Genomic DNA, 27110 nt, shown 5'->3' with positions numbered 1-27110 from the left:
CAGCCAGACTATATAGCATTGTGTGTACTGCCACTGTGTACCTCGCTCAGCCACGCTATATATAGCATTGTGTTTACTGCCACTCTGTGTACACCGCTCAGCCAGACTATATAGCATTGTGTTTACTGCCACTCTGTGTACATGGCTCAGCCAGACTATATAGCATTGTGTGTACTGCCACTCTGTGTACACGGCTCAGCCAGACTATATAGCATTGTGTGTACTGCCACTCTGTGTACACGGCTCAGCCAGACTATATAGCATTGTGTGTACTGCCACTCTGTGTACACGGCTCAGCCAGACTATATAGCATTGTGTGTACTGCCACTCTGTGTACACGGCTCAGCCAGACTATATAGCATTGTGTGTACTGCCACTCTGTGTACACGGCTCAGCCAGACTATATAGCATTGTGTGTACTGCCACTCTGTGTACACGGCTCAGCCAGACTATATAGCATTGTTTACTGCCACTCTGTGTACACGGCTCAGCCACACTATATAGCATTGTTTACTGCCACTCTGTGTACACCGCTCAGCCAGACTATATAGCATTGTGTGTACTGCCACTCTGTGTACACCGCTCAGCCAGACTATATAGCATTGTTTACTGCCACTCTGTGTACACGGCTCAGCCACACTATATAGCATTGTTTACTGCCACTCTGTGTACACCGCTCAGCCAGACTATATAGCATTGTGTGTACTGCCACTCTGTGTACACCGCTCAGCCAGACTATATAGCATTGTTTACTGCCACTCTGTGTACACGGCTCAGCCACACTATATAGCATTGTTTACTGCCACTCTGTGTACACCGCTCAGCCAGACTATATAGCATTGTTTACTGCCACTCTGTGTACACCGCTCAGCCAGACTATATAGCATTGTGTGTACTGCCACTCTGTGTACACCGCTCAGCCAGACTATATAGCATTGTGTGTACTGCCACTCTGTGTACACCGCTCAGCCAGAATATATAGCATTGTGTTTACTGCCACTCTGTGTACACCGCTCAGCCACACTATATAGCATTGCGTACTCTGCCAGTCAGTGTGTATATTGCTGGGATCAGTAATACTCCACTCACCGCCAACCACTATATGAGCTCACCATGAGTTTCTCAGAGACCTCAGCTGTGAGCAGCACTCCCAACAACAGCAACAGCCAACGCCCCACGCAAGCTATAACATCCACCCCAGCAGCCAGTGGTCAGCAGCAGCCCTCCCCGGAGGAGAACGTTGTGTCCATCGGTCCGTCGCCAGAGCGATTAATGAGGGCTGCCATTGAGGAGATGATGGGGCCTGATGTGGAGGAGGAGGTCTGGCTCAGGCCAGCATCCCAAGTTAATGTTGAGGACGATGAGGGGTCTGTGTCTGGGGATGTTGGGGTGGCAGAGGTGGTGGGTGGGTCAGACTCAGGAGAAGAGTTGTATGATGAGGATGATGATCGGGACCATCTGTATGTGCCTCAGAGTCCGACCCCGGAAAACATGTTGTATCGTGTGTTTAGGTACTAAAATCTGCGTTCCCAGTAGTGTTGGGCGAACAGTGTTCGCCACTGTTCGGGTTCTGCAGAACATCACCCCGTTTGGGGTGACTATATAGCAGACTATATAGCATTGTGTTTACTGCCACTCTGTGTACACGGCTCAGCCACACTATATAGCATTGTGTTTACTGCCACTCTGTGTACACGGCTCAGCCACACTATATAGCATTGTGTTTACTGCCACTCTGTGTCTGCTGGGAACAGTAGTACACCGCTCACCCGCCACTGTATAGCATTGTGCTCTGTGTCGCTGCTGGCAATAGTGGTAAACCGCTCACCCACCACTGTATAGCATTTCTGTACTGCCACTGTACTGCTGCCAGTCAGCGTGTACTTTAAGGATAAGTGAAATGAGGAAGAAATCCGGTGAAAGAGGGAGGGGCAAGGGAAGAGGTGTTTCCCCTGACGGTTCACGTACAGGCCACAGGGGAGCACCCAAGAAAACCCACTCAATACCGCCCATGTTGTCCAGGACAACCACCCTCACAGATCCAAAAGAATAGGACCAGATAATTACTTGGATGACCTCTCAAGCGTCCAGCAGTGGGTTAAGCAGCACCAGCACATCACGCACGAGGTCCGAGTCCTCAGCCAGTTACAAGGATCCAGTGGGCACAAAGCTGACACAACCGGCAGTGACACCACGCACACAACTGCCAGATAACCAGACGACGTTGGAGTGAGCTGCGCAGAGGTTGTTCTGGGGAGCTCTACTCCACGGCGGCGGCCCCCCACAATGACATATGACGAGTTTGAGGAGATGGAAGAGGAGGGTATGGACAATGTGGACATAGACCCAGATTTTGTTTGTGAACGAGAACATCGCCGTCGTAGCAGCAGCACAGATGAGTCTGTTGAAGAACCCACTGCTGCACGAGTTCGCCTTGTGCCACAAGGTAGGCGGCGCGCAATTTCAGGCACCACAAGCGTGAAAGTTCAAGTGAGAGGCAAAAGAGGCGAAAACAGAAATCGCCAGCAAGGCAGGTGCTCCAAAGTCTGGGCTTTCTTTGAAGACTGCACTGAGGATGTTACCATGGCGATTTGCAAGGTGTGCAAGACCCGCCTGAGCAGGGGGAAAAGTATTAACAACCTCTCCACCACCAGCATGAGCCGCCACATGCTATCCAAACATCCCACTCTGTGGGCAAACGCGGCAGGACAGGGTACCACCAGCAACACTGCCTCCCTTGGGTTCACCAGACTCACCATCAGACCCGCCTCAGCAGCAGCAGTAGCCCAGCCATTGCGTGGTTCACAACATTCACAAACATCAGACGGCGCTGACACTGTCACTTTCCGGAGTAGTGCTCTTGAGGTCTCCCCGTGTTCATCAAACACAACAACCAACAGCCCTTCGGTGTGCAGCCCTACGGTTCAGTTGTCTGTCTCGGAGATGTTTGAGCGCAAGAGGAAATTGCCAGCAAATGACCCCCGGGCCGTGGCAGTAACAGCCAGCATAGCCAAGCTTCTGGCCTGTGAAATGCTGCCATATCGTGTGGTGGAGACAAACAGCTTCAAGGGCATGATGTCAGTGGCCATCCCACGTTACGTGGTTCCCAGCCGCTACCACTTTGCGCGCTCTGCAGTGCCTGAGTTGCATGAGCACGTGGTCAGCAAAATAACCCGAAGCTTGAAGACTGCCGTTGCCTGCAAGGTTCACCTCACCAGTGCGTTCGGCCAGGGTCGATACATCTCCCTTACCGCGCACTGGGTGAACCTTGTGGAGCCTGGCAGCGATTCCTCACCTGCTACGGCGCGGGTGTTGCCCACGCCGCAAACAGCTGCACCGCCGTCCCTCCCACTGGATAACAAAAGCAGCACCTACCTCTCTGACTCCTTCTCCTCCAACGCATCTCAAAGCTGTACCTCACCCGGAAACGCTAACCCAGCACCAGCAGCAGTAGGATCGTGGAAGCAGTGCAGCACAGCTGTTGGCATGCGTCAGCAAGCGTTGCTGAAGCTGATCTGCCTTGGGGATAAGCAGCACACAGGGGAGGAAATTTGGAGGGGAATAAAGTAACAGACGGATTTGGACCTGAAACCGGGCATGAAGCTAGAAACCTGGCACAAACTGGCAATGTACGCAATAGAGGTGCTGGCTTGCCCGGCAGCCAGCGTTATGTCGGAACGCTGTTTCAGTGCTGCCGGAGGCATCATCACAGATCGGCGTATCCGCCTCTCCACAGAAAATGAAGACCGTCTGACTCAAATTAAAATGAATCAATCCTGCATTGGAAACGACTACGCAACACTCCAGGACCCCAACCAAGTAACATGACCAATGAACATCTGGGATGGTTTAGCGTTGCCGGTCCCTGTTTATGGAACCTCTTATCTTTATTACATTTATGACTGCATGGCGGTACACAGCATGCTATCCGCACGCTTCTTGTCCTCATGCAAGGCCTGTGTTGTTGTGTCTCAAAAAGCGTGGCCTTCTCCTCCTGCGCCTCCTCCTGTTCCATCACGTCTGCTGCTGCTGCTGCTGCTGCTGGGTTAGCGTTGCCGGCGCGTGGTCCCTGTTTATTGAACCTCTTATCTTTATTACATTTATGACTGCATGGTGGTAAAAAGCATGCTATCCGCACGCTTCTTGTCCTCATGCAAGGCCTGGGTTGTTGTGTCTCACAAAGCGTGGCCTTCTCCTCCTGCGTCTCCCCCTCCTGTTCCATCACGTGTGCTGCTGCTGGTGCTGGGTTAGCGTTACCGGTCCCTTTTCCTGGAACCTCTTCTCTGTATTACATGTATGACTGCATGGCGACAAAAAGCATGTTACCTGTGCAAAGAAACATGACATTTTCCACATTTAAAAGACAGTTTTTCCTTTGAAACTTTACAATCAATTTTCTCAAAAACTATAAGCTCTTTTTCAAATATTTTTTTTTCCTCTTGTACCCACTCCCAAGGTGCACATACCCTGCAAATTTGGGGTATGTAGCATGTAAGGAAGCTTTAAAAAGCACGAAAGTTCGGGTTCCCCATGACTTCCATTATGTTCGGAGTTTGGCGCGAACACCCGAACATCGCGGCGATGTTCGGCGAACGTTCGCGAACCCGAACATCTAGGTGTTCGCCCAACACTAATCTGTATCCACAGGGTATCAACAAAGACTTGAATATAAAATCCTTCCTGTAAGGCTTGGATTTCTTACATATAAGTGATTTTTTGTTCCAAAGTGGCTGTACCTAATCTATCCACAAGATGTCACCATCGCGCCTTTCCATGTACTTTAAAATTGATTTAATGCCTCCCAGCGAGGCTATAAAGTAGAAGACCTCACACATGCACAGTACGTCTGAAAAAATCTAGAGTGACGAAACGTGTCACGTGCTGTGTGACGCCGAACCAGGAAGCGGCCTGCTTACAGCGTCCCCCGTGCCTCCGCATTCGTCCTCTCGGAAACGGTAATGCGACCATATGGTTGCGTAAGAAGGTCTATTTGATACTATGCCACGTTGTCTATGCCACTTATTATTCACATGAGACAACTGAACAGACGGCACGGCTGATACTACAATTGCAATTGCATGCACAACAGAGTGGTAAGAATGTACGGTCGAACTACTTCATACTGAGGTATCCCGCTGGATGTAAATACATCAGTCTGCTTCTCTGAAACACCAAGGACACATGAGTTGCTTGTTGAAAACGCCTAACCCGGTATACCGATTGAGGTATAGGACCCATATGGGTCTGTAAATAATGAATGCGTACATGCTCAGGGCATAGAGGCATGCCAGATTATAGTGTACGGGGTGACAAGGATACATAGCTGCCATGGGATGGCATGAGGGGACTATACAGGATAAATAACATCACTAATAATAAATGAATACACCACACCAGATTGCAGTTGATAGGCCGTGGCTTTTATTAAAGGTTACCAAGGACTTAACACCTGAGCTTTATGCTCAATAACCATCAAATAGATTGTATAACCATAACCATAAGTACATTCAGCAGAGCTGAATCACCAGCTCCTACTAATAAAAACCACAACAAAACAAAAACCTAAAAAGAAGGGGGGGGGGGGGGGGGAAACAGGTCTTCACGCTGCGATCTTCTCCCAACAGCAGGTAATCTCCCCTCTGGCGCAGTTCCTTAAAAGGGGAACTCCCGCCAATCAACAGCTATCTCCAGGCAGGAATCTAAACCCCTCTGCCCGATAGGCTCCTCAAACCCTCTCCCACACGTGCTCACCTGCAAATAATCACTGACAGTTAGTAGCAAGGGGGAAGGGGGGGGGGGGGGCCACAGCCATCCCATGAGCTCCCTCCATGCTGTGCGCTCGCTGCCATTACTGGACTCTAGGTGGTCACCTATAGAAGCATACCACTTTATTGGCCCGAAGATAAGTAATGTGTACACATTAGTTCTGTTTCATAGTAGTGCACTCCAATAAGGACTATCTACGGCCATTAACCTTAGGTGCTTCTTTGGTTTTTAACATGGGGTTGTTTTAGTGTTTTGTGTTTCTGGAATCTTTTGCTATTACTATTTAAAAATAAAGCCTTTTTGATAACTTGATGCTCAGACAGAGCTCCCCATTCCAATTTTTATGTCTTAGATATTCGCGGGTGAGGCGAGCGCTGCTAATTAAGGTTGATATCCCGTTTCTTCCTTTAGAATAAGTATACTCTTCTACCTAGGACTCTGCCCACTAACCACCATTTATACCACTCCACACACAGCTTCCCCTTACCTACTGTCCTATACCTTAAACCTTTAGACTGTAAGGCCTTTTGGCCATGGCTCCCTTCCCTTTATGTCTCACAACACTGTGTATTGGGTGTACATACCTCCCACCCCTGTGTGCAATATGTAGTTCATTTGTTCACTGCATTAGCTGTTATATCCTCTTCTCTTGTATCAACTGTTGTATTGTTATACCCTGTATGCTATTGTACAACGCCACGGAAGATGGTGGCGCTATATACATCAATAATAATAATAACAACCACTAGGCGAGCAGCAATATAAACCTAGTATTGCAAGATTGCAAGTAATTAAACGGAAAGAAAAGACAAGACACAGCAGAACTGTTTTATAAAAAAAAATTGCCCGCAAAAGTAAATGTATGCAAGTGCCGAAGGTAAATGTGTGCAAGCACACCTCAATGCATTCATAAATCAACCTCCCTGACAGTTTCGACGTTTATATCCAATACTACGTACTTTAAGGATAGGGACAGACATGGAATAAATCATTAATCAGACAACCACTCACTAGTTTTTTCAATTATTCCAGTCACTGGTTGTTCTAAAAATAAATACAAATATATATATATATACATTAGTGGGATGCAATACATTAGTTTATTGCATTACATTATCATTGGTGCCTTTACTGTTTGCTTGTTTCCACATGTTAATGTTTTTGTTGATTTCACTTTGTCATCATTCCTTTTACTGCTAATTTTGCACAGAATGGGCTTGATTCACTAAGACAAATAGCATGCCTTATCCTAGTTAACACACCTTATCCAAGTTAACACGCCTTATCAGAGATAACATTCCTTATTCGAGTTAACACGCCTTATCAGAGATACACAAATGTGGGAAAGAGTAGCCCTGGTGTAGATAAAACTATTAAAAACAAATATAGTTTTATCTACACCAGGGCGCCTTATTCCCTCATTTGTGCTTCCATACCCCCCGCCCCCAACAGTGATTGTTGGAGGGGTCTAGACAGACCACAAGTGGTCTCGACCACAGTGGACACCTGTCAGCTTTCACCAAGGAGAGCGACTGCAACCTGGTCCATAAAGGCCACCCCGAGTGGAGTTGCGTTCATTGTCTCCACCTGCTTCCTGTGGTCGGTTGCCCCCTGCAACCCGCCTTTGTGAGTAGAACATTCTTTATACAGCTTTTTTTTGTTCACAAAACGTTTTGCACTATTGGGCTCCTGTTTTTGATGCCTGTTCTTTTTTAGGGGTGTCAAGACACCCCCATCTCTTCACTTATCAGAGATAGCACGCCTTATCAAAGTTAATACGCCTTATCAGAGTAGCATAGCAAGCTCTACGAACCCGCAGGTGCTCAAGGCAGGACGAGTGGAGCTCTTGTCATTGTTAATTATCAGGCATAAGTTTGTAGCGCTTTCTATGCTACTCTTATAAGGCGTGTTAACTTTGATAAGGCGTGTCATCTCTGATAAAGCGTGTTAACTTGGATAAGGCGTGTTATCTCTGATAAGGCGTGTTTACTGGGATAAGGCATGTTAGTGAATCAAGCCCAATGAATGCCTGTTTGTTTTAAGTACTACTTTAAGGCAAAGAAGTTAGACCAAACATACATTTAGCCAAACACTCACCAGTTTTTTTAGTCCCTGGTTGTTCTAAAGAAAAAAAAAACAGAGATACTGTATTACTGTCAGATTTCTCGCTTAAATATATCACATATATTTATTTTAGTTAATTGTGATTATTATGCATTAAAGAGAACCCAAGGTGGCTAAATAAAAAAAAAAACATACTACCTGCTCCACGCCACCTCCCGGATTCATCTCCACGCCGCTCTCGGTGGACCCCATTCATATTCCACAGCTGATGTAACCTCCATTCACTGGCTGAGAAAATCCAAGATGGCCACGGCCCAGAAGTACTTCCTGGGTCATGGCTTAGATGCTGATTGGGAGCGAAGTTACGGAGGCGGGGAGCGAGACATGGAGGAGGCGGGGGAGCAGGTGATTGATGGCTGCAAGGGGGAAAAGGATGCTAGCGACTAAAAGGGCGCCCCATAGATTATAATGCATTTATCGTTAATACAGCACCCAAAGCAGAAAAAGGGCGCCCGATATTTATCGGCGCCCGATAAATATTGTTAACAACATTAGAACATTAAAGTTTTTGAAATATGTTATCGTTTTAGAAGCTTGCAACGTTATGGTTTTTGTCATATTATTTTGTTTGTATGTACAGATTTTAAGTTATCAAAGATATTATCATTTCTATGTGTGTTAGGGTTAGGTACCACCAGGGGGTGGATAGGGTTAGGCACCACCTGGGGTGTTAAGGGTTTGGCACCACTGGTGGGGTGGTTAGGGTTAGCCACGACCAGGGAAGTGGTTAGGTTTAGGCACCACCAGGGGAGGGTTCTAAGCTTTATTGTTGAATTAAGTAACAATTTTAAACGTTAATATCTTTTCATTTTTTTACCGTCTGCTTTAAAACTGTATTTATTGTTAACCAATTTTGTTAACAATGTTTATCATTATTGAGATTTCGTTATCCACTGGCGCCAATTCGTTATCCAGCCGGGCCCTTTTTCTCTTCAGAGCGCTTCGTTTTTTCACTTCCAGACGTCAGTCAGGAAGTGAACTCTTTCACCCGGAAATTAATAAATACAATTTATTTATTCATGAAAGCGCTGGGGAAATCACTATACAAAACGCTTTTTCAAGCGCTTTGCGATTTCCCTATGCCTTCCATTAAGGCAAATCGACCCAAAAATGGTACAGGCAGTGCTTAGGCGAGTGGATCGGAATTGAACCGTTCATATGTGAACACTCTCATAGGGAATCATTGCACAAGCGCTTTTAGGGCAATTTTGAAAATCACAAAAAAATAAAACAAAAAAAAAAAGAAAGCCCTCTAGGTGTGAACAAGCCCTAAAGGTGCACATGTCTGATTTTATGCCGGATTGTCTTTCAAACCAGATGTATGAACAACTTGTCATTCAAACAAAAAGTCATCCAGACTCACACAGTACACCCAGAGGACAAAACATTTGAAATGCTAATTACAGCTAATTTACATGTCGTTTGAGTGGTCAATGGACTTGATAGAACAATGGACTAGATCAAATCACTGATCAAACGACTTTATGTTTGAAAATCTATTAGTGTCAAACTAATAGACTCTCAAACAAGTCGTTTGTACACATGTACGGACCTAACTGTTGTTTGAACGACAGTTAGTCCACGGATCCGTCAAGTGGATCAGTCAAAACTGCTTCTATCAGTCTAACGATTGTTCGTACAAACGCCAAACTGACGTTCAAATGACCGGTTTGAACGACAAGTCATTCATAAATATCAGACCTTAAGAGTGATTTTTAACTTTTGGATTGTCTGGTTAGCATACGTATTACTTGTTTACCAGATAAAATGAAAGAACTGATTTTTTATTTTATGCCCGACAGTTACACTTTAAAGAGAACCTGAACTGAAAATAAAAAATCAAAATAACCATACACAGGTCATCCTTACCTCCTGTGTAGTCTACTCCTCAATCTCTTTCTCCTATCCTGTGTCCCATTTGTCCACTGTGATCAATGTAAGGCCCTGTTCACATTACAAACCTCACTGGTCTGGAACGCATGCAGTGTGAACATCAGACGATGTCAATGTCTGTTGTCGTGCGTGTGGGCCTCCTGCACGCGTTCCCAAAACGCGTCTGGAAATGCGTGCAGTGTGAACGGGGCCTTATTCTCCGTCCTCCATTTTAAAAACTTGAGCCATAGGGAAACATGGACATTACCTTGCACATTCGGTTGTGTTACAGGAGCCCTAGTGGTCAGACCGCAAATGGCCTTCCAAACGGCGCCAGCGCACGGATGGTACGAACTCTGGTCACAGTCAATGCGCAGGAACCGTTGGGAATTGGCCGCAAACCAACCAGAAGGGAGCCTGTGAGGTACGGTAATTACAACTTACACACTAGTTCAGGGCTTAACTGCCACCACCTCTGTTACCATGGGACAGAGGAGCCCTCTGACTGTCTGTGCCTAGATCTACAAATAAAAACGGTTAAAACACGCTGTATTCTGTCTAGCCAACAACAAACAATAGTAGTGTCTCTTCAGAGACCTGGGATCAGTTTCTGTGTATGCTGAATAATAGGGTAGCTAGAACAACAACTGATGATAGCGTCGGTTTATTGAAAGCAATATAAATAATTGATATATACAGACAATTATTAAAATCAACAATTATTGAGACATTAATAGCCAGTATGAAATAAAAAAGGAGAAAATACTTAGGGTTTGTAGAAATATGTCAGTTCTGGGAAAACTTGTAGCGTTCCTTTTGTTCAGTTTCAGCAAAGTTTAAAATCCAACCAAACTGGAAAATGTCCTTTGTTCAGTTTCAGCAAAGATGGCCGATCAAGATGGCCGCTAGCCATGTGTCCTTTGTTTCAGCTCAGATAAGATGGCCGCCAACCACATGGTCCCCTGGCTGGCAGAGTGCTTTCGTGAAGGTGGAATTTGGAGGACTGAGGGAGTGGTCCCTTGCAAACACTTTTGAACAATGCCCACCTTTGGGTGGAGCCTCAAGTACAGCCCAGGGGTTGGACACGGGCGGTGAGCTCCCTGGAGGGGTGCTCTATGCCCATCAAATATGACATTTGCCATATCTCGGCTTACGCTTTCCGCACACACATGACCATCACATATTCATATTTCTCAGACTAGGCCAGTTCATATGATACCAAACTTGGGCAAGTTTGCATGCCCGATTAAAAAACGGTGGAATCCCCTGAGTTCTGGTTATGCCAGTGGTCCCAATTTAATATCAAAATACTCACAAGATCCGGACCAGCAGAATGATATAACTTTCACATTTCTCACATGAACGGTATTCCTTAAATATGCAAAAAAACATATACAACATTCATTTCTTCCTGCTTTTTGCTGCAGCCAGGATGTCTAGTTTCAAGCTTTGACTAGCTTCCTGGGATTGCCCTGTATGAAAGGGACCTTTTGGTTCCTTTCATTAGCATCTGAATGTGAAATCAGCTGGGACAAGCTTTGAGTTTACACCTCTGGCTAACAGGTCACAGGCACCAGGTTTCATGAAAAGAACTCTGCTGCTCTTATGAAGAAAGCAGAGACCCTCCAGGCTGGACTGAATGGTATCCACAGACATGAGATTCTGATTTGGCAGCGCAAGGCAATCGAGGCAGGAAACCGATTGCGGTTGCATTTTCGTTTCTCACGGCTGTTCCGTGACACCTCCCCTTCCGGATGCTGTGTTGGGGGTTGTCACCAAGACATCCACCGTAGCAGCCATTGGCGCTGTTGGGTCTAGTTCCCCCTGACACCGGGACAGCCCATCAGCGTTCTGGTGTCGGCTGCCCGCTTCGTGTCGGTCAACCTGGCTGATGGGTCTCGAGCTGCCGGCACGGCGGGAAAACCCATTGGCGCCTGCGGCTCGGTTCCACTGGATAGGTCGCGGTCTGCTACCCTCAGGTTTGACCCGACATGGACCGTTCTGGACAGGGCATTTGCGCCACTGCGGTCGGATGTGGTGTCTGCCGGGACTGCTGACAATGGGCAGTGGTTTGGGTAGGTCAACAGCCAGCCCACGCAGGGGTTCCCTGCGAAGTGGCTGTAGACCTAAGGGAACCCCACGGGAATCCCTGGACCTTCCCAGCTCCTGACAGACGGCACATGCTTTGCAGTAGTTTGCTACATCCCTGTTCATCCTGGGCCAATAAAACTGTCTCCGAATACAGGCAAGTGTCTTGCGACACCAGAGTGTCCTGTCAGGGAATTATCATGTGCGGATTTCAGCACATGTCCCCTGAACGCACTCGGGACCACAAGCCATTTGGTATTCGCATGTGATCTACCGGTAGGGGGCTGTACAGACTCGCTGTACAGTCTCCCACCTTCCCAGTACACCTTGAAAGCGGCCCCGTCTGCGAGGGACTCAGAGGCTTGCTGCCTGAGCACCTCCAGGCTTGGGTCGCTTTGTAGTGCTGCTGTGAGGAAGCTGTCAGTTTCAGCCAACTTTCTCATGTCACACGAGGCCAGCGGCTGAAAGGTCTTATCCCTGCGGTCAGAGGAGGGGAGAAGGCCGGAACCCCCTCCACTTGTTCTGAGCTCGGGTTCTGAGCAGTACCGCTGCACGGTACTGCTAGCACAGGTATACCTTCGGAATGGCACAGACTGGCATTACTCAAATCATCGTTGCAGGCATTAATGACAGTGACAGGCCTAGACACATTTTCATTACAGACCGTTTGTACATTAAACACAGGTACAGTTACATTTTCATCACAACACGCAGTTTGTACATCAAACTCAGGTGCCTTTGAAGCAGGCACTATTGAACCTGGTACCCTTGAACTGGGCACATTCAACCCACCTCCCCTTGGTGCTCCCCCAAGTGTATAAAGTACCTGGTGGTGGGTGGAGAGTCCGTCTCCTTCCATGAGCGACAAGGCGGTCGTGGCAGGTTCGTAGTAGGACACAAGCTTGCCCAAATCAGTCCCCAGCAACACAGGGACTGGGAGATTCTCTTTCTTGGACCCCTACCCCCCAGTCAAGCTTCACTCTCGCGTGGGCTATGTGTAAAAGAGTGCCCTCCACTCCAGTAAGGGCAAGAGATCGGCTGGAGCTGATGCTCTCCTTTGGCACAAGGTGTGAGTGAACCAACGTGATGTCAGCTCCGGTGTCTCGGAATCCGGTGACAACTTTGTCGTTCACTCTAACAGGCTGCTGCTGGTCGGTTCGGTCGCGGATTTCCTTTCCGCGGGCAAACAGAACAAAATCTGATGATCCAGGCTGTGGTTCGCTGGCGGGTTGCCTCTGCTTTGGGTGAGGTACAGGGAATACAGGTGCTGCAGGTGCTGGTGGTGTCTGTCTCTGCTCTGGACAGTCGAATTTCATGTGTCCGGGCTGGCGGCAGTAGTGACAGGTGACCTCTCCAGGGGCTGCAGGCCTGGGTGCAGTAGCTGCGCTGGGTGGCCTCTGTGGCTGACGGCTCACAGGGGCAGGAGAGTCTGCCGGGGTATTGGGCTGACCTCCTCTCCAGCTGGATGGGACAGTTCTGCGTGTATCAGACACCCGGTTAGTGGCAAAGGTCTCAGCGAGGTCTGCAGCGACAGTTTCTGACGCAGGCTTGCGCTCAAGCACAAACTGTCGTACATCAGCAGGGCAAATGTTCAGAAATTATTCCAGGACTATCAAGCTCTCCAGGACATCATAAGACCCTTTGGTGAGGCCTAGAGTCCACTGGCGGAGTGTGGTGAGCAAGCTGCTGACCAAATCTCGATAAGAGTCAGAATACTTTTTCTGCCAGGCCCTGAACTTTTTGCAATAGGCTTCTGGCGTCAGCTGGTATTTGGTAATGATAGCGTCTTTTATAGCGGCATAATCATTATTTTTTTCCGCAGGTAGCTCTGCGAAAGCATCAAGCGCTTTGTAGCGCAGCAAAGGTGTCAGATGTCTGGCCCACTGGTCTTGGGGCAGACGATACTGACGGCATGCCTTTTCAATAGACCGCAAAAACAAGTCAATGTCAGTGTCTTTTTCAATATTAGCAAATTTAAATTTTGCACTTAAGGGTGATGCTCCTTCAGCAGGGAGGCTGGGCGGCGAACTCTGGCTGGTCTGTTGAACTTTTGCCATGTTTAGCTCATGCTGTCGTATGCCGCTTCCGTTCTCGCTCAGCGGCATCCCTCTCCGCGTGGCGTTCTTCAGCAGCAGCAGCAGCAGCCTTGCGTTCTGCAGATCGGCACTCCAACTGTGCTTGCATGTACTGCAGGTACTTGTCCAGGTCAGTCTCCATCAGCTTTCGTAATGCCTGCTGCATTACCGGGTCAGCACCCATGGACAGTCCAGTACTGGCCAGTTCCGGGCGAGTACTTTCAGAAACTCTGGGATTGGGGACCATACTGAAAGCCTCCTGTGTAACTGTTGCCGCATTGCCCGCAGGTTGCTCAACCTCTGTACGCTCAGGATCTTCAGTCTCTGGTTCCCCTCGACATGAGTCAGATGGGCTGGTATCCACTTCAGCGGACACTCCCGGCTCCCGCAGTTGCTGGGTATCCCATCTGGACAAGTCTGCTATCAGGTCCCGTTTTTTCTTGCGGAGGATGTCCATGCCCCTCGCTTTGCAACGATTTTCCAGGTCTGCTAGGCACATGTTCTGGTAGTTCCTGGACATTTCCATGCCAAAAAAAAATAAAACTTTTGGGGAGGGGTACTGGCTACACAGTCTCTCTGTATATATAAAAAATATATTGCCTTCCAGCTACACCAACGAATTAGTTCGTTTCTTAATAGCGCTAGCGCTATCTTAGATACTTTCAGCACAACACAGGTCCCAACCGCTGCCAAACACTGTCACAGGAGCCCTAGTGGTCAGACCGCAAATGGCCTTCCAAACGGTGCCAGCGCACGGATCGTGCGAACTCTGGTCGCAGTCAATGCGCAGGAACCGTTGGGAATTGGCCGCAGACCAACCAGAGGGGAGCCTGTGAGGTACGGTAATTACAACTTACACACTAGTTCAGGGTTTAACTGCCACCACCTCTGTTACCATGGGACAGAGGAGCCCGCTGACTGTCTGTGCCTAGATCTACAAATAAAAATGGTTAAAACACGCTGTATTCTGTCTAGCCAAAAACAAACAATAGTAGCGTTTCTTCAGAGACCTGGGATCAGTTTCTGTGTATGCTGAATAATAGGGTAGCTAGAACAACAACTGACGATAGCGTCGGTTTATTGAAAGCAATATAAATAATTAATATATACAGACAATTATTAAAATCAACAATTATTGAGACATTAATAGCCAGTATGAAATAAAAAAGGAGAAAATACTTAGGGTTTGTAGAAATATGTCCGTTCTGGGAAAACTTGTAGAGTTCCTTTTGTTCAGTTTTTAGCAAAGTTTAAAATCCAAGCAAACTGGAAAATGTCCTTTGTTCAGTTTCAGCTGGACTGAATGGTATCCACAGACATGAGATTCTGATTTGGCAGCGCAAGGCAATCGAGGCAGGAAACCGATTGCGGTTGCATTTTCGTTTCTCACGGCTGTTCCGTGACACCTCCCCTTCCGGATGCTGTGTTGGGGGTTGTCACCAAGACATCCACCGTAGCAGCCATTGGCGCTGTTGGGTCTAGTTCCCCCTGACACCGGGACAGCCCATCAGCGTTCTGGTGTCGGCTGCCCGCTTCGTGTCGGTCAACCTGGCTGATGGGTCTCGAGCTGCCGGCACGGCGGGAAAACCCATTGGCGCCTGCGGCTCGGTTCCACTGGATAGGTCGCGGTCTGCTACCCTCAGGTTTGACCCGACATGGACCGTTCTGGACAGGGCATTTGCGCCACTGCGGTCGGATGTGGTGTCTGCCGGGACTGCTGACAATGGGCAGTGGTTTGGGTAGGTCAACAGCCAGCCCACGCAGGGGTTCCCTGCGAAGTGGCTGTAGACCTAAGGGAACCCCACGGGAATCCCTGGACCTTCCCAGCTCCTGACAGACGGCACATGCTTTGCAGTAGTTTGCTACATCCCTGTTCATCCTGGGCCAATAAAACTGTCTCCGAATACAGGCAAGTGTCTTGCGACACCAGAGTGTCCTGTCAGGGAATTATCATGTGCGGATTTCAGCACATGTCCCCTGAACGCACTCGGGACCACAAGCCATTTGGTATTCGCATGTGATCTACCGGTAGGGGGCTGTACAGACTCGCTGTACAGTCTCCCACCTTCCCAGTACACCTTGAAAGCGGCCCCGTCTGCGAGGGACTCAGAGGCTTGCTGCCTGAGCACCTCCAGGCTTGGGTCGCTTTGTAGTCCTGCTGTGAGGAAGCTTTTAGTTTCAGCCAACTTTCTCATGTCACACGAGGCCAGCGGCTGAAAGGTCTCATCCCTGCGGTCAGAGGAGGGGAGAAGGCTGGAACCCCCTCCACTTGTTCTGAGCTCGGGTTCTGAGCAGTACCGCTGCACGGTACTGCTAGCACAGGTATACCTTCGGAATGGCACAGACTGGCATTACTCAAACCATCGTTGCAGGCATTAATGACAGTGACAGGCCTAGACACATTTTCATTACAGACCATTTGTACATTAAACACAGGTACAGTTACATTTTCATCACAACAGGCAGTTTGTACATCAAACTCAGGTGCCTTTGAAGCAGGCACTATTGAACCTGGTACCCTTGAACTGGGCACATTCAACCCACCTCCCCTTGGTGCTCCCCCAAGTGTATAAAGTACCTGGTGGTGGGTGGAGAGTCCGTCTCCTTCCGTGAGCGACAAGGCGGTCGTGGCAGGTTCATAGTAGGACACAAGCTTGCCCAAATCAGTCCCCAGCAAGAAGAACGAATTTGCTGACCAAATCTCGATAAGAGTCAGAAGACTTTTTCTGCCAGGCCCTGAACTTTTTGCAATAGACTTCTGGCGTCAGCTGGTATTTGGTAATGATAGCGTCTTTTATAGCGGCATAATTATTATTTTTTTCCGCAGGTAGCTCTGTGAAAGCATCAAGCGCTTTGTAGCGCAGCAAAGGTGTCAGATGTCTGGCCCACTGGTCTTGGGGCAGACAATACTGACGGCATGCCTTTTCAATAGACCGCAAAAACAAGTCAATGTCAGTGTCTTTTTCAATATTAGCAAATTTAAATTTTGCACTTACGGGTGATGCTCCTTCAGCAGGGAGGCTGGGCGGCGAACTCTGGCTGGTCTGTTGAACTTTTGCCATGTTTAGCTCATGCTGTCGTATGCCGCTTCCGTTCTCGCTCCGCGGCATCCCTCTCCGCGTGGCGTTCTTCAGCAGCAGCAGCAGCCTTGCGTTCTGCAGATCGGCACTCCAACTGTGCTTGCATGTACTGCAGGTACTTGTCCAGGTCAGTCTCCATCAGCTTTCGTAATGCCTGCTGCATTACCGGGTCAGCACCCATGGACAGTCCAGTACTGGCCAGTTCCAGGCGAGTACTTTCAGAAACTCTGGGATTGGGGACCATACTGACAGCCTCCTGTGTAACTGTTGCCGCATTGCCCGCAGGTTGCTCAACCTCTGTACGCTCAGGATCTTCAGTCTCTGGTTCCCCTCGACATGAGTCAGATGGGCTGGTATCCACTTCAGTGGACACTCCCGGCTCCCGCAGTTGCTGGGTATCCCATCTGGACAAGTCTGCTATCAGGTCCCGTTTTTTCTTGCGGAGGATGTCCATGCCCCTCGCTTTGCAACGATTTTCCAGGTCTGCTAGGCACATGTTCTGGTAGTTCCTCGACATTTCCATGCCAAATAAAATAAAACTTTTGGGGAGGGGTACTGGCTACACAGTCTCTCTGTATATATAAAAAATATATTGCCTTCCAGCTACACCAACGAATTAGTTCGTTTCTTAATAGCGCTAGCGCTATCTTAGATACTTTCAGCACAACACAGGTCCCAACCGCTGCCAAACACTGTCACAGGAGCCCTAGTGGTCAGACCGCAAATGGCCTTCCAAACAGTGCCAGCGCACGGATCGTGCGAACTCTGGTCGCAGTCAATGCGCAGGAACCGTTGGGAATTGGCCACAGACCAACCAGAGGGGAGCCTGTGAGGTACGGTAATTACAACTTACACACTAGTTCAGGGTTTAACTGCCACCACCTCTGTTACCATGGAACAGAGGAGCCCGCTGACTGTCTGTGCCTAGATTTACAAATAAAAATGGTTAAAACACGCTGTATTCTGTCTAGCCAACAACAAACAATAGTAGCGTCTCTTCAGAGACCTGGGATCAGTTTCTGTGTATGCTGAATAATAGGGTAGCTAGAACAACAACTGACGATAGCGTCGGTTTATTGAAAGCAATATAAATAATTAATATATACAGACAATTATTAAAATCAACAATTATTGAGACATTAATAGCCAGTATGAAATAAAAAAGGAGAAAATACTTAGGGTTTGTAGAAATATGTCCGTTCTGGGAAAACTTGTAGAGTTCCTTTTGTTCAGTTTTTAGCAAAGTTTAAAATCCAAGCAAACTGGAAAATGTCCTTTGTTCAGTTTCAGCAAAGATGGCCGATCAAGATGGCCGCTAGCCATGTGTCCTTTATTTCAGCTCAGACAAGATGGCCGCCAACCACATGGTCCCCTGGCTGGCAGAGTGCTTTCGTGAAGGTGGAATTTGGAGGACTGAGGGAGTGGTCCCTTGCAAACACTTGTGAACAATGCCCACCTTTGGGTGGAGCCTCAAGTACAGCCCAGGGGTTGGACAAGGGCGGTGAGCTCCCTGGAGGGGTGCTCTATGCCCACCAAATATGACATTTGCCATATCTCGGCTTACGCTTTCCGCACACACATGACCATCACATATTCATATTTCTCAGACTAGGCCAGTTCATATGATACCAAACTTGGGCATGTTTGCATGCCTTGTTAAAAAACGGTGGAATCCCCCCGAGTTCTGGTTATGCCAGTGACCCCAATTTAATATCAAAATACTCACAAGATCCGGACCAGCAGAATGATATAACTTTCACATTTCTCACCTGAACGGTATTCCTTAAATATGCAAAAAAACATATACAACATTCATTTCTTCCTGCTTTTTGCTGCAGCCAGGATGTCTAGTTTCAAGCTGTGACTAGCTTCCTGGGATTGCCCTGTATGAAATGGACCTTTTGGTTCCTTTCATTAGCATCTGAATGTGAAATCAGCTGGGACAAGCTTTGAGTTTACACCTCTGGCTAACAGGTCACAGGCACCAGGTTTCAAGAAAAGAACTCTGCTGCTCTTATGAAGACAGCAGAGACCCTCCAGGCTGGACTGAATGGTATCCACAGACATGAGATTCTGATTTGGCAGCGCAAGGCAATCGAGGCAGGACACCGATTGCGGTTGCATTTTCATTTCTCACGGCTGTTCCATGACAAGTTGTAACTGACAGCTGCTGATATATAACTGACCGCAACTGGTATCTTTCAGTTCTGAAAAAATAATGTCAGAACTGGAAGGGAACACTGTAAGAAGAAAATGGTGAGCTTCTGAGAGGAACTGACGGTGAGGTTACTATGTAATATTCATTTGCAGCTACGTCATGTGTTTATTTTAAATAATTTTGCTTGCTTCAGGTTCCCTTTAAGGTTTAGAACAGGCATGTAATTTAACAATTATCTACTCACCACCAGCACCTTTATCTTTTTCAGTTTCTGCTTGTGCTAAAATAAGAAAACAGAGATATTTGGGTTGATACATTAATCTTCCAATTTTAGCACATACTTGTCATGCTTTGCATTAAAGGAACACTATCAATTCCCAAGTATTCTAAAATGACAATGTACCAATAATGTCTAAGTAGCTGTGTAAACATTTTCCTACTTTTCATGTTAAATACCAGAGGGAAAAGCTGTAATTCATTGAGTGTAGATTTTAGCTACGTTTGGAATGTCTCATTTGCAAAGGGATGAATCTCTGCAGTCTGACATTTTAAGAACAGTGTAATATTAAAGCAGTTATATGAAAACAAAAGCCTATCGGGTTTCACACACACAATTGCAGATGTTTATATTGCACATAAATCCCTACCTACATGATACAATTCCACTTGCGATCTATCAAATTCGATTGGATCAAATGCGATTGGATTGATTAAATCCGACATGTCGGATCGGGACTTGATCGATAGAGTGGTCGATTTTGCATTAACTAACCAAAATCGATCACACAATCGTTTGAGTCCCGATCACATATGTCGGATTTAATTGATCCAATCGAATTCGATCCAAACAAATTTAATCGATCGCACGTGGAATTGTATCGTGTAGATGGGGCTTATGATACATTTCCTCTGCTCTGTGTGAGGCCTGGGGCACACCAAAACCCGCTAGCAGATCCGCAAAATGCTAGCAGATTTTTAAATGCTTTTTTTTATTTTTATGAGGCGTTGCTGCTGCAGATTTCAGTGTAGCATATTTCATATATTGTTACAGTAAAGCTGTTACTGAACAGCTTCTGTAACAAAACCGTCTGGCAAACCGCTCTCATCTGCCGTTTTTCAGAGCGGTTTGCGTTTTTCCTATACTTAACATTGAGGCAGAAACGCCTCCGCAATCCAAAAAATGCCTCATCCCGGGAGGATTCGTTTCTGCAAAACGCCTCCCGCTGTGGTGTGCACACCCCCATTGAAATACATTACCCTAGCGTATCCGCAGCTGCAAGCGGCTGCAAAAACGCTCAGAAAACCACTCGGTGTGCCCCAGCCCTGAGAGAAAGCTTTGCCTGTCTCTGACTGAGCTCTCTGCACACACAAAGTTAATGATGTACTGTGAAGGAAATTCCCCCCTCCCCTCATGGCTGGCTCTGGTGTCAGATTGGAGACTGCCATCAGAAAAATGTGAAAGGGATTAGACAAGAGTAAACAAAGAGATAAGGATTCAAATGCATACATGAGATTATTTTTGATCTTATTCTACATAACACAACTGTTATATTCTTTTTTGAATGTATTTGGAAGATTGATGAACGCTTGGCTATAAAGGCCATGATAAGATGGAACACTGTTAGAAGGAAACACTACTTGGAACTGTTCATATTTTGTATATATGCTGTATGATAAGCAAATACAATTTTTATATAATTTTTTATATAAAATCATATACTGAGTGCTCTGATTCATTTCAAGGTATACCGTCAATCTATAATTACTGTTATACAGGGTTCAGACCCCACTATGCCGGATTTATATGATAGCAACGCTTTAAGGGCAGGTCCTTTACTGAGTTAGTAATCATGAAAAAGGCAAGAACCGCTCAGGTTTTTGACACCAGTACTTAGCAGCTATTCCCAAACATTTCCTATCTTAATTGAAAAAAATAGGTTTATTGATAGTGTTCATGAGAAAACATGAGAATTGTTTTATGCCTGTTCTTTACATAAGAGTTTTCTCTATTCAGTATCACCAAATCAGAATCAGATTTATGATTATGATATGAATCATGGCAATTTTTGTACCATCTCATTGCTGGAATTAAAGACTAGAGATGGCCCGAACGGTTCGCCGGCGAACGGTTCCAGGCGAACCTCCGGTGGTTCGCGTTCGCCATGTAAGGCGAACTTTCCCGGAAGTTCGGTTCGCCCCCATAGTGCACCATTAGGGTCAACTTTGACCCTCTACATCACAGTCAGCAGGCACATTGTAGCCAATCAGGCTACACTCTCTCCTGGAGTCATTCCCCCCCCCCCTTATATAAGGCAGGCTCTGCCGGCCATTACACTCACTCGTGTGCCTGCATTAATTAGAGAAGGGACAGCTGCATCAGACTCTCTCATAGGGAAAGATTAGTTAAGCTGTTTTAGGCTTGTTAGCTTGCTCCTTGCTGATTCTTATTGCTAAAATAGCACCCCACAACAGCTCTTTTGAGAGCTAATCTTGTTCTTGTGATCTATTTTTTTTCTGTGTGTGTCCCACTGACACTTGTGTTGCATAGACAGCCTTGCTAATTCATACCGTGTGTGTGCCACTGCCAGCCAGGCCCAGCACATTCAGTGACTACCTGTGTGTGTGACTGATGCACATTGTAATATCCAGTACTGCATATACCTAGCTGTTGTGTTGAGTGCACCCACCTCATCACTGCATATACCTACCTGTTGTGTTCAATTAGAGTGGCGGGCGAAAAATGCGCGCATCGCACCGAACAATGGGCGTGACCATGACATTGTATGGGTGGAGCTAGCATAATGATGTAACAGCGAGGCATAAGAAAGCAGTGTTTACGCCATGGAGGATTCGCATCATAGGTGTGCAGAAACTGTGTGATGCTATTTAATAGTATACCGTAACCCTAAAGCAGCAAACATAGCCAACTATGACCATTAAATAATAAATGCAGCAACAGTTACCCCAGACACCAGAAAATAAACGCAATGTGGGCAACATGTCAGCACAAAATAAATGCAATGGGCAACATGTCACACAAAATAAATGCAATGTGGGCAACATGTCAGCACAAAATAAATGCAATGGGCAACATGTCAGCACAGAATAAACGCAATGTGTGCAACATGTCAGCACAAAATAAATGCAATGTGAGCAACATTTCAGCACAAAATAAAGGCAATGTGAGCAACATTTCAGCACAAAATAAACTCATTGTGAGCAACATTTCAGCACAAAATAAACGCAATGTGAGCAACATTTCAGCACAAAATAAACGCAATGTGATCAACATTTCTGCACAAAATAAACTCAATGTGAGCAACATGTCAGCACAAAATAAACTCAATGTGAGCAACATGTCAGCACAAAATAAACGCAATGGGGGCAACATATCAGCACAAAGTAAACGCAATGTGGGCAACGTTTCAGCACAAAGTAAACGCAATTTGGGCAATGTTTAAGCACAAAATAAACACAATGGAGGCAACATGTCAGCACAAAATGAACGCAATGTGAGCAACATGTCAGCACAAAATAAATGCAATGTGAGCAACATGTCAGCACAAAATAAACGCAATGTGAGCAACACGTCAGTACAAAATAAACGCAATGTGAGCAACATTTCAGCACAAAATAAACGCAATATGTGCAAAATGTCAGCACAAAATAAACGCAATGTGAGCAACATGTCAGCACAAAATAAATGCAATGTGAGCAACATTTCAGCACAAAATAAACGCAATGTGAGCAACATTTTAGCACAAAATAACTGCAATGTGAGCAACATTTCAGCACAAAATAAACGCAATGTGAGCAACATGTCAGCACAAAATAAACGTAACGTGAGCAACATTTCAGCACAAAATAAACGCAATGTGAGAAACATGTCAGCACAAAATAAACCTAATGTGAGAAACATGTCAGCACAAAATAAATGCAATGTGAGAAACATGTCAGCACAAAATAAACGCAATCTGAGAAACATGTCAGCACAAAATAAACGCAATTTGGGCAGCATTTCACCTGGGGGAAAAAAGCATTTACTCACCTGACAGAAGTCTCCTCTTGCTCCTGGCCGGTCTCTGGCGTGCTGCTCCCCGGACCATCTTGCTTCTCCCGCAGTCTCCCGCGCTGACAGTCAGAGCAGGGCTATGGCAAGATGGCGCCCAAAGCCCTGTACTGGAGACACAAATTGTCTCCAGTACAGGGCTTCAGCAGCCATCTTCCCGTAGCCCTGCTCTGCCTGCCGGAGACTATGCAGGCTGGAGTAGGGCTGCGGGCAATGAACTGGCACGGCGTCTATAGACGCCGCAGCCAGTTCATACAGATACGGTGGCCAGAGTCCCAAGGCTGGGACGTCCCGCTGCTAAAAGGATGTTTCCCGGGACCTCATGCAGCATGGGACAGCGCCCTCCGAAGGCGGGACCTGTCCTGGGTAAAGCGGGATGTATGGTCACCGTAGTTCAGTGAACCCACCTCATCACTGCATATACCTACCTGTTGTATTCAGTGCACCCACCTACCTACGTGAGTTCACGCAGTATGATATACACCTACCTACGTGAGTGCACGCAGTGTGATATACACCTACCTACGTGAGTGCGCGCAGTGTGATATACCACTCCGTGCATACCTGTTAACTGCACCTGTGTGACTGCACATTGTATTAGCCAAGTCAGTGCATACCTTTCACTTCATCCCCCCCCCTGATATGGACAAAAGGGACAAAACAGGTAGAGGCAGAGCCAGAGGAAGGCCACCAGGCAGGTCTGTGCGAGGTCGTGTTGATGTGATTTTGTGCGGCCCTGGCCCAAAGTACAGTGCTCAGAAGAAGGCACGTGCCATCAACTCCCAAGATTGTCAGGACGTGGTTGACTATTTAACATAGAACACCTCATCTTCCACAGCCACCAGCGCTACTACAAGCACCACATCCGCTGCATTTGACACTTTGCAGGAGTTATTTGGTGGTGAAATCACTGATTCAAAGCCACTACTGCAGCAACAAGATGAAGGCGCTAAGCAAGTTACACCACCTCATATGTGTGAATTAGGCGACAATATGGATGTAACGTGTGAGGAGGAGGATGATGAAGTACCTGCTGTTGGTGCAGTTTTGAAGGTGTCTGAGGCAAGCGAAGCTGGGCAGGATGATTATGATGATGACTATTATACGGATGCCACGTTCCCAAAAGAGATGAACAGGGGGACAAGTCAGAGGGGAAGTCAGAGAGGAGTAGGAGGAGACGGGTTCCTGAAAGAAGCAGGGGGAGCTCGTCGTCATAAACAGCTGGTGGCAGTGTCCAGCGCCATGTATCGCCACCTATGGACAGCCAGCCAGCATGCCCTTCAACGTCAGCTGCTGAGGCCACCATAGTGCCATCACCCCAGGGGGGGCTCAGCGGTTTGGAATTTTTTTTGTGTGTCTGCCTTAGATCGGAGCAATGCCATCTGTTCTCTCTGCCTCCAAAAATTGAGCCATGGAAAGGGCAACACTCACGTAGGGACAAGTGCCTTACGAAGGCACCTGGAGAAAAGGCACAAACTGCAATGGGAAGACCACCTGAGCAAAAGCAGCACACAAAAGAAAAGCCACCCTCCTTCTCCTCTTCCTCCTTCAGGTGCAGCATCTCCAGCCGCTTTCTCCCTTGCACCTTCACAGCCACCCTCCTCCACTCCGCCTCTGACCTTGAGCGGTTCCTGCTCCTCTGCCCACAGCAGCTAGGTGTCCTTGAAGGAAATCTTTGAGCGGAAGAAGCCAATGTCTGCCACTCACCCCCTTGCCCGGCGTCTGACAGCTGGCGTGGCGGAATTGTTAGCTCGCCAGCTGTTACCATACCAGCTGGTGGACTCTGAGGCCTTCCGTAAATTTGTGGCCATTGGGACACCGCAGTGGAAGATGCCAGGCTGCAAGGAATAAAAAAAGGCCTCTATGGATGAATAGAAAGGTTAGGGATAAAATGAAGAGGAAAAAGAATGCCTATAAGGTCCTAAAACAGGAGGGGACTGAGGCTGCACTAAGTAATTATAAGGAGTGCAATAAAAATTGTAAAAAAGAAATTAGGCTGGCAAAGATCGAAGCTGAAAATCAAATCGCTAGGGATATCAAATCTAACCCAAAAAAGTTTTACAAGTACATCAACTCTAAAAAAAGAAAGGTTGACTGTATAGGAATCCTAAAGGATGAGGGTGGGAACTCAATGGTGGATGACCAAGGTAAGGCAGAGTTATTAAATGCTTTCTTTGCTTCTGTCTTCACAAAGGAAACAGCACTGTTGCAAATTACAGAGGCAGAAGAGTCTCAATCTTCTAACTGTAATATTAAATACTTAACGCAGGAAGAAGTAAAGGCAAGACTAAATAAATTAAAAATAGACAAGGCACCTGGCCCGGATGGCATGCATCCTCGGGTCCTAAGAGAATTAAGTTCAGTTATAGCTAAGCCCCTTTATCTTATCTTTTGTGACTCTCTTGCAACTAGCAGAGTCCCAGTGGATTGGCGTACAGCCCATGTTTTCCCATTATTTAAGAAGGGCAAAAAATCTGATCCAGGAAATTATAGACCTGTAAGCTTAACATCAGTTGTATGCAAACTATTTGAGGGGTTACTAAGAGATACTATACATGACTTCATAGTAGAAAATAATCTTATTTCTCAGCATCAACATGGGTTTACTAAAGACAGGTCCTGTTTGACTAACATGCTCAGCTTTTATGAGGTAGTGAATGCTAATATGGATATTGGGAATGCTGTAGATGTGATATACTTGGACTTTGCAAAGGCCTTCGACACTGTTCCCCACAGAAGTCTGGTGCAAAAGTTGAGGATGCAAGGACTGGGGAAGAGTTTGTGTGCATGGATAGGGAACTGGCTAATGGACAGAAAACAAAGAGTTGTGGTCAATGGATCGTACTCAAAATGGGAGACTGTTAGCAGTGGGGTCCCACAGGGGTCTGTACTGGGTCCAGTGCTCTTCAATTTATTTATTAATGACCTAGTAGATGCAGTAGTGAGCAATGTTGCTATTTTTGCAGATGATACAAAATTGTGCAGAATCATCAACTCTCAGGAAGATAGTGTCATATTGCAACAGGATCTGGATAGGATGGCTATATGGGCACATACATGGCAGATGAAATTCAATGTTGACAAATGTAAAGTCATGCATTTTGGTCGTACCAATGGTCTAGCACCATACAAAATAAATGGGATACAGTTGGGAACATCAAACTTGGAGAAGGACTTAGGAGTACTCATCGACAACAAGTTAAATAATCGTACTCAATGCCAAGCCGCTGCAGCTAAAGCGAACAAAATTTTGGGATGCATTAAAAGGGAAATAAAAACTCGAGATGCTAGCATAATATTGCCCCTGTTTAACTCTCTAGTAAGGCCACATCTGGAATATGGAATTCAGTTCTGGGCACCACATTACAAAAAAGATATTGCAGTTTTAGAGCAGGTGCAGAGACGAGCTACAAAATTGATACGTGGGATGGAAGGTCTCGCTTACCAAGAAAGGTTAGATAAACTGGGTTTATTTAGTCTAGAGAAAGACGCCTTAGAGGAGATCTAATTAACATGTATAAATACATTAGAGGGCAATATAATAGCATGGCGGATGAGCTTTTTGTCCCTAGGCCTTCTCAAAGGACTAGAGGACATGAGCTGCGCATGGAGGAAAAACAATTTAGCCATTTATTTAGGAAAGGGTTCTTTACAGTAAGAGTGGTTAAGATGTGGAATGCATTGCCACAGGAAGTCGTTATGGCAAACTCTATACCTGCATTTAAAGGGGGCTTAGATGCTTTCCTTGCGTTGAAAGACATCCATGGCTACAATTACTAGGTTATGCCTAATGATGTTGATCCAGGGATTTTATCTGATTGCCACATGGTCGGAATATCCGATTTCCGTTTCCGGCACAATTCCGCATTCCGACATAT

The 27110-nt window shown here is 46.6% G+C and overlaps 1 protein-coding gene across 5 annotated transcripts in view; it reads right to left on the bottom strand.

The window, feature by feature from the left end:
* VSIG4 (V-set and immunoglobulin domain containing 4) overlaps positions 1–27110 on the bottom strand; it is a 179226-nt gene that overhangs the window by 77261 nt on the left and 74855 nt on the right. For 3 of the 5 annotated variants that reach the window (XM_068249669.1, XM_068249674.1, XM_068249670.1), the window contains 3 exons: positions 19408–19443; positions 7864–7887; positions 6778–6810 (listed from right to left, as the gene is read on the bottom strand). In XM_068249669.1, the coding sequence (XP_068105770.1) occupies positions 6778–6810; positions 7864–7887; positions 19408–19443 (93 nt within the window). The remainder of the gene's footprint in view (positions 1–6777; positions 6811–7863; positions 7888–19407; positions 19444–27110) is intronic. The other 2 variants (XM_068249672.1, XM_068249673.1) reach the window with 2 other exon arrangements.

This window comes from Hyperolius riggenbachi, chromosome 8 (genome assembly GCF_040937935.1).
Source record: "Hyperolius riggenbachi isolate aHypRig1 chromosome 8, aHypRig1.pri, whole genome shotgun sequence".
NCBI classification, from domain to species: Eukaryota; Metazoa; Chordata; class Amphibia; order Anura; family Hyperoliidae; genus Hyperolius; species Hyperolius riggenbachi.
The sequence above is the reverse complement of the archived record's forward strand: the minus strand, read 5'-3'. Positions and strand labels throughout refer to the sequence as shown.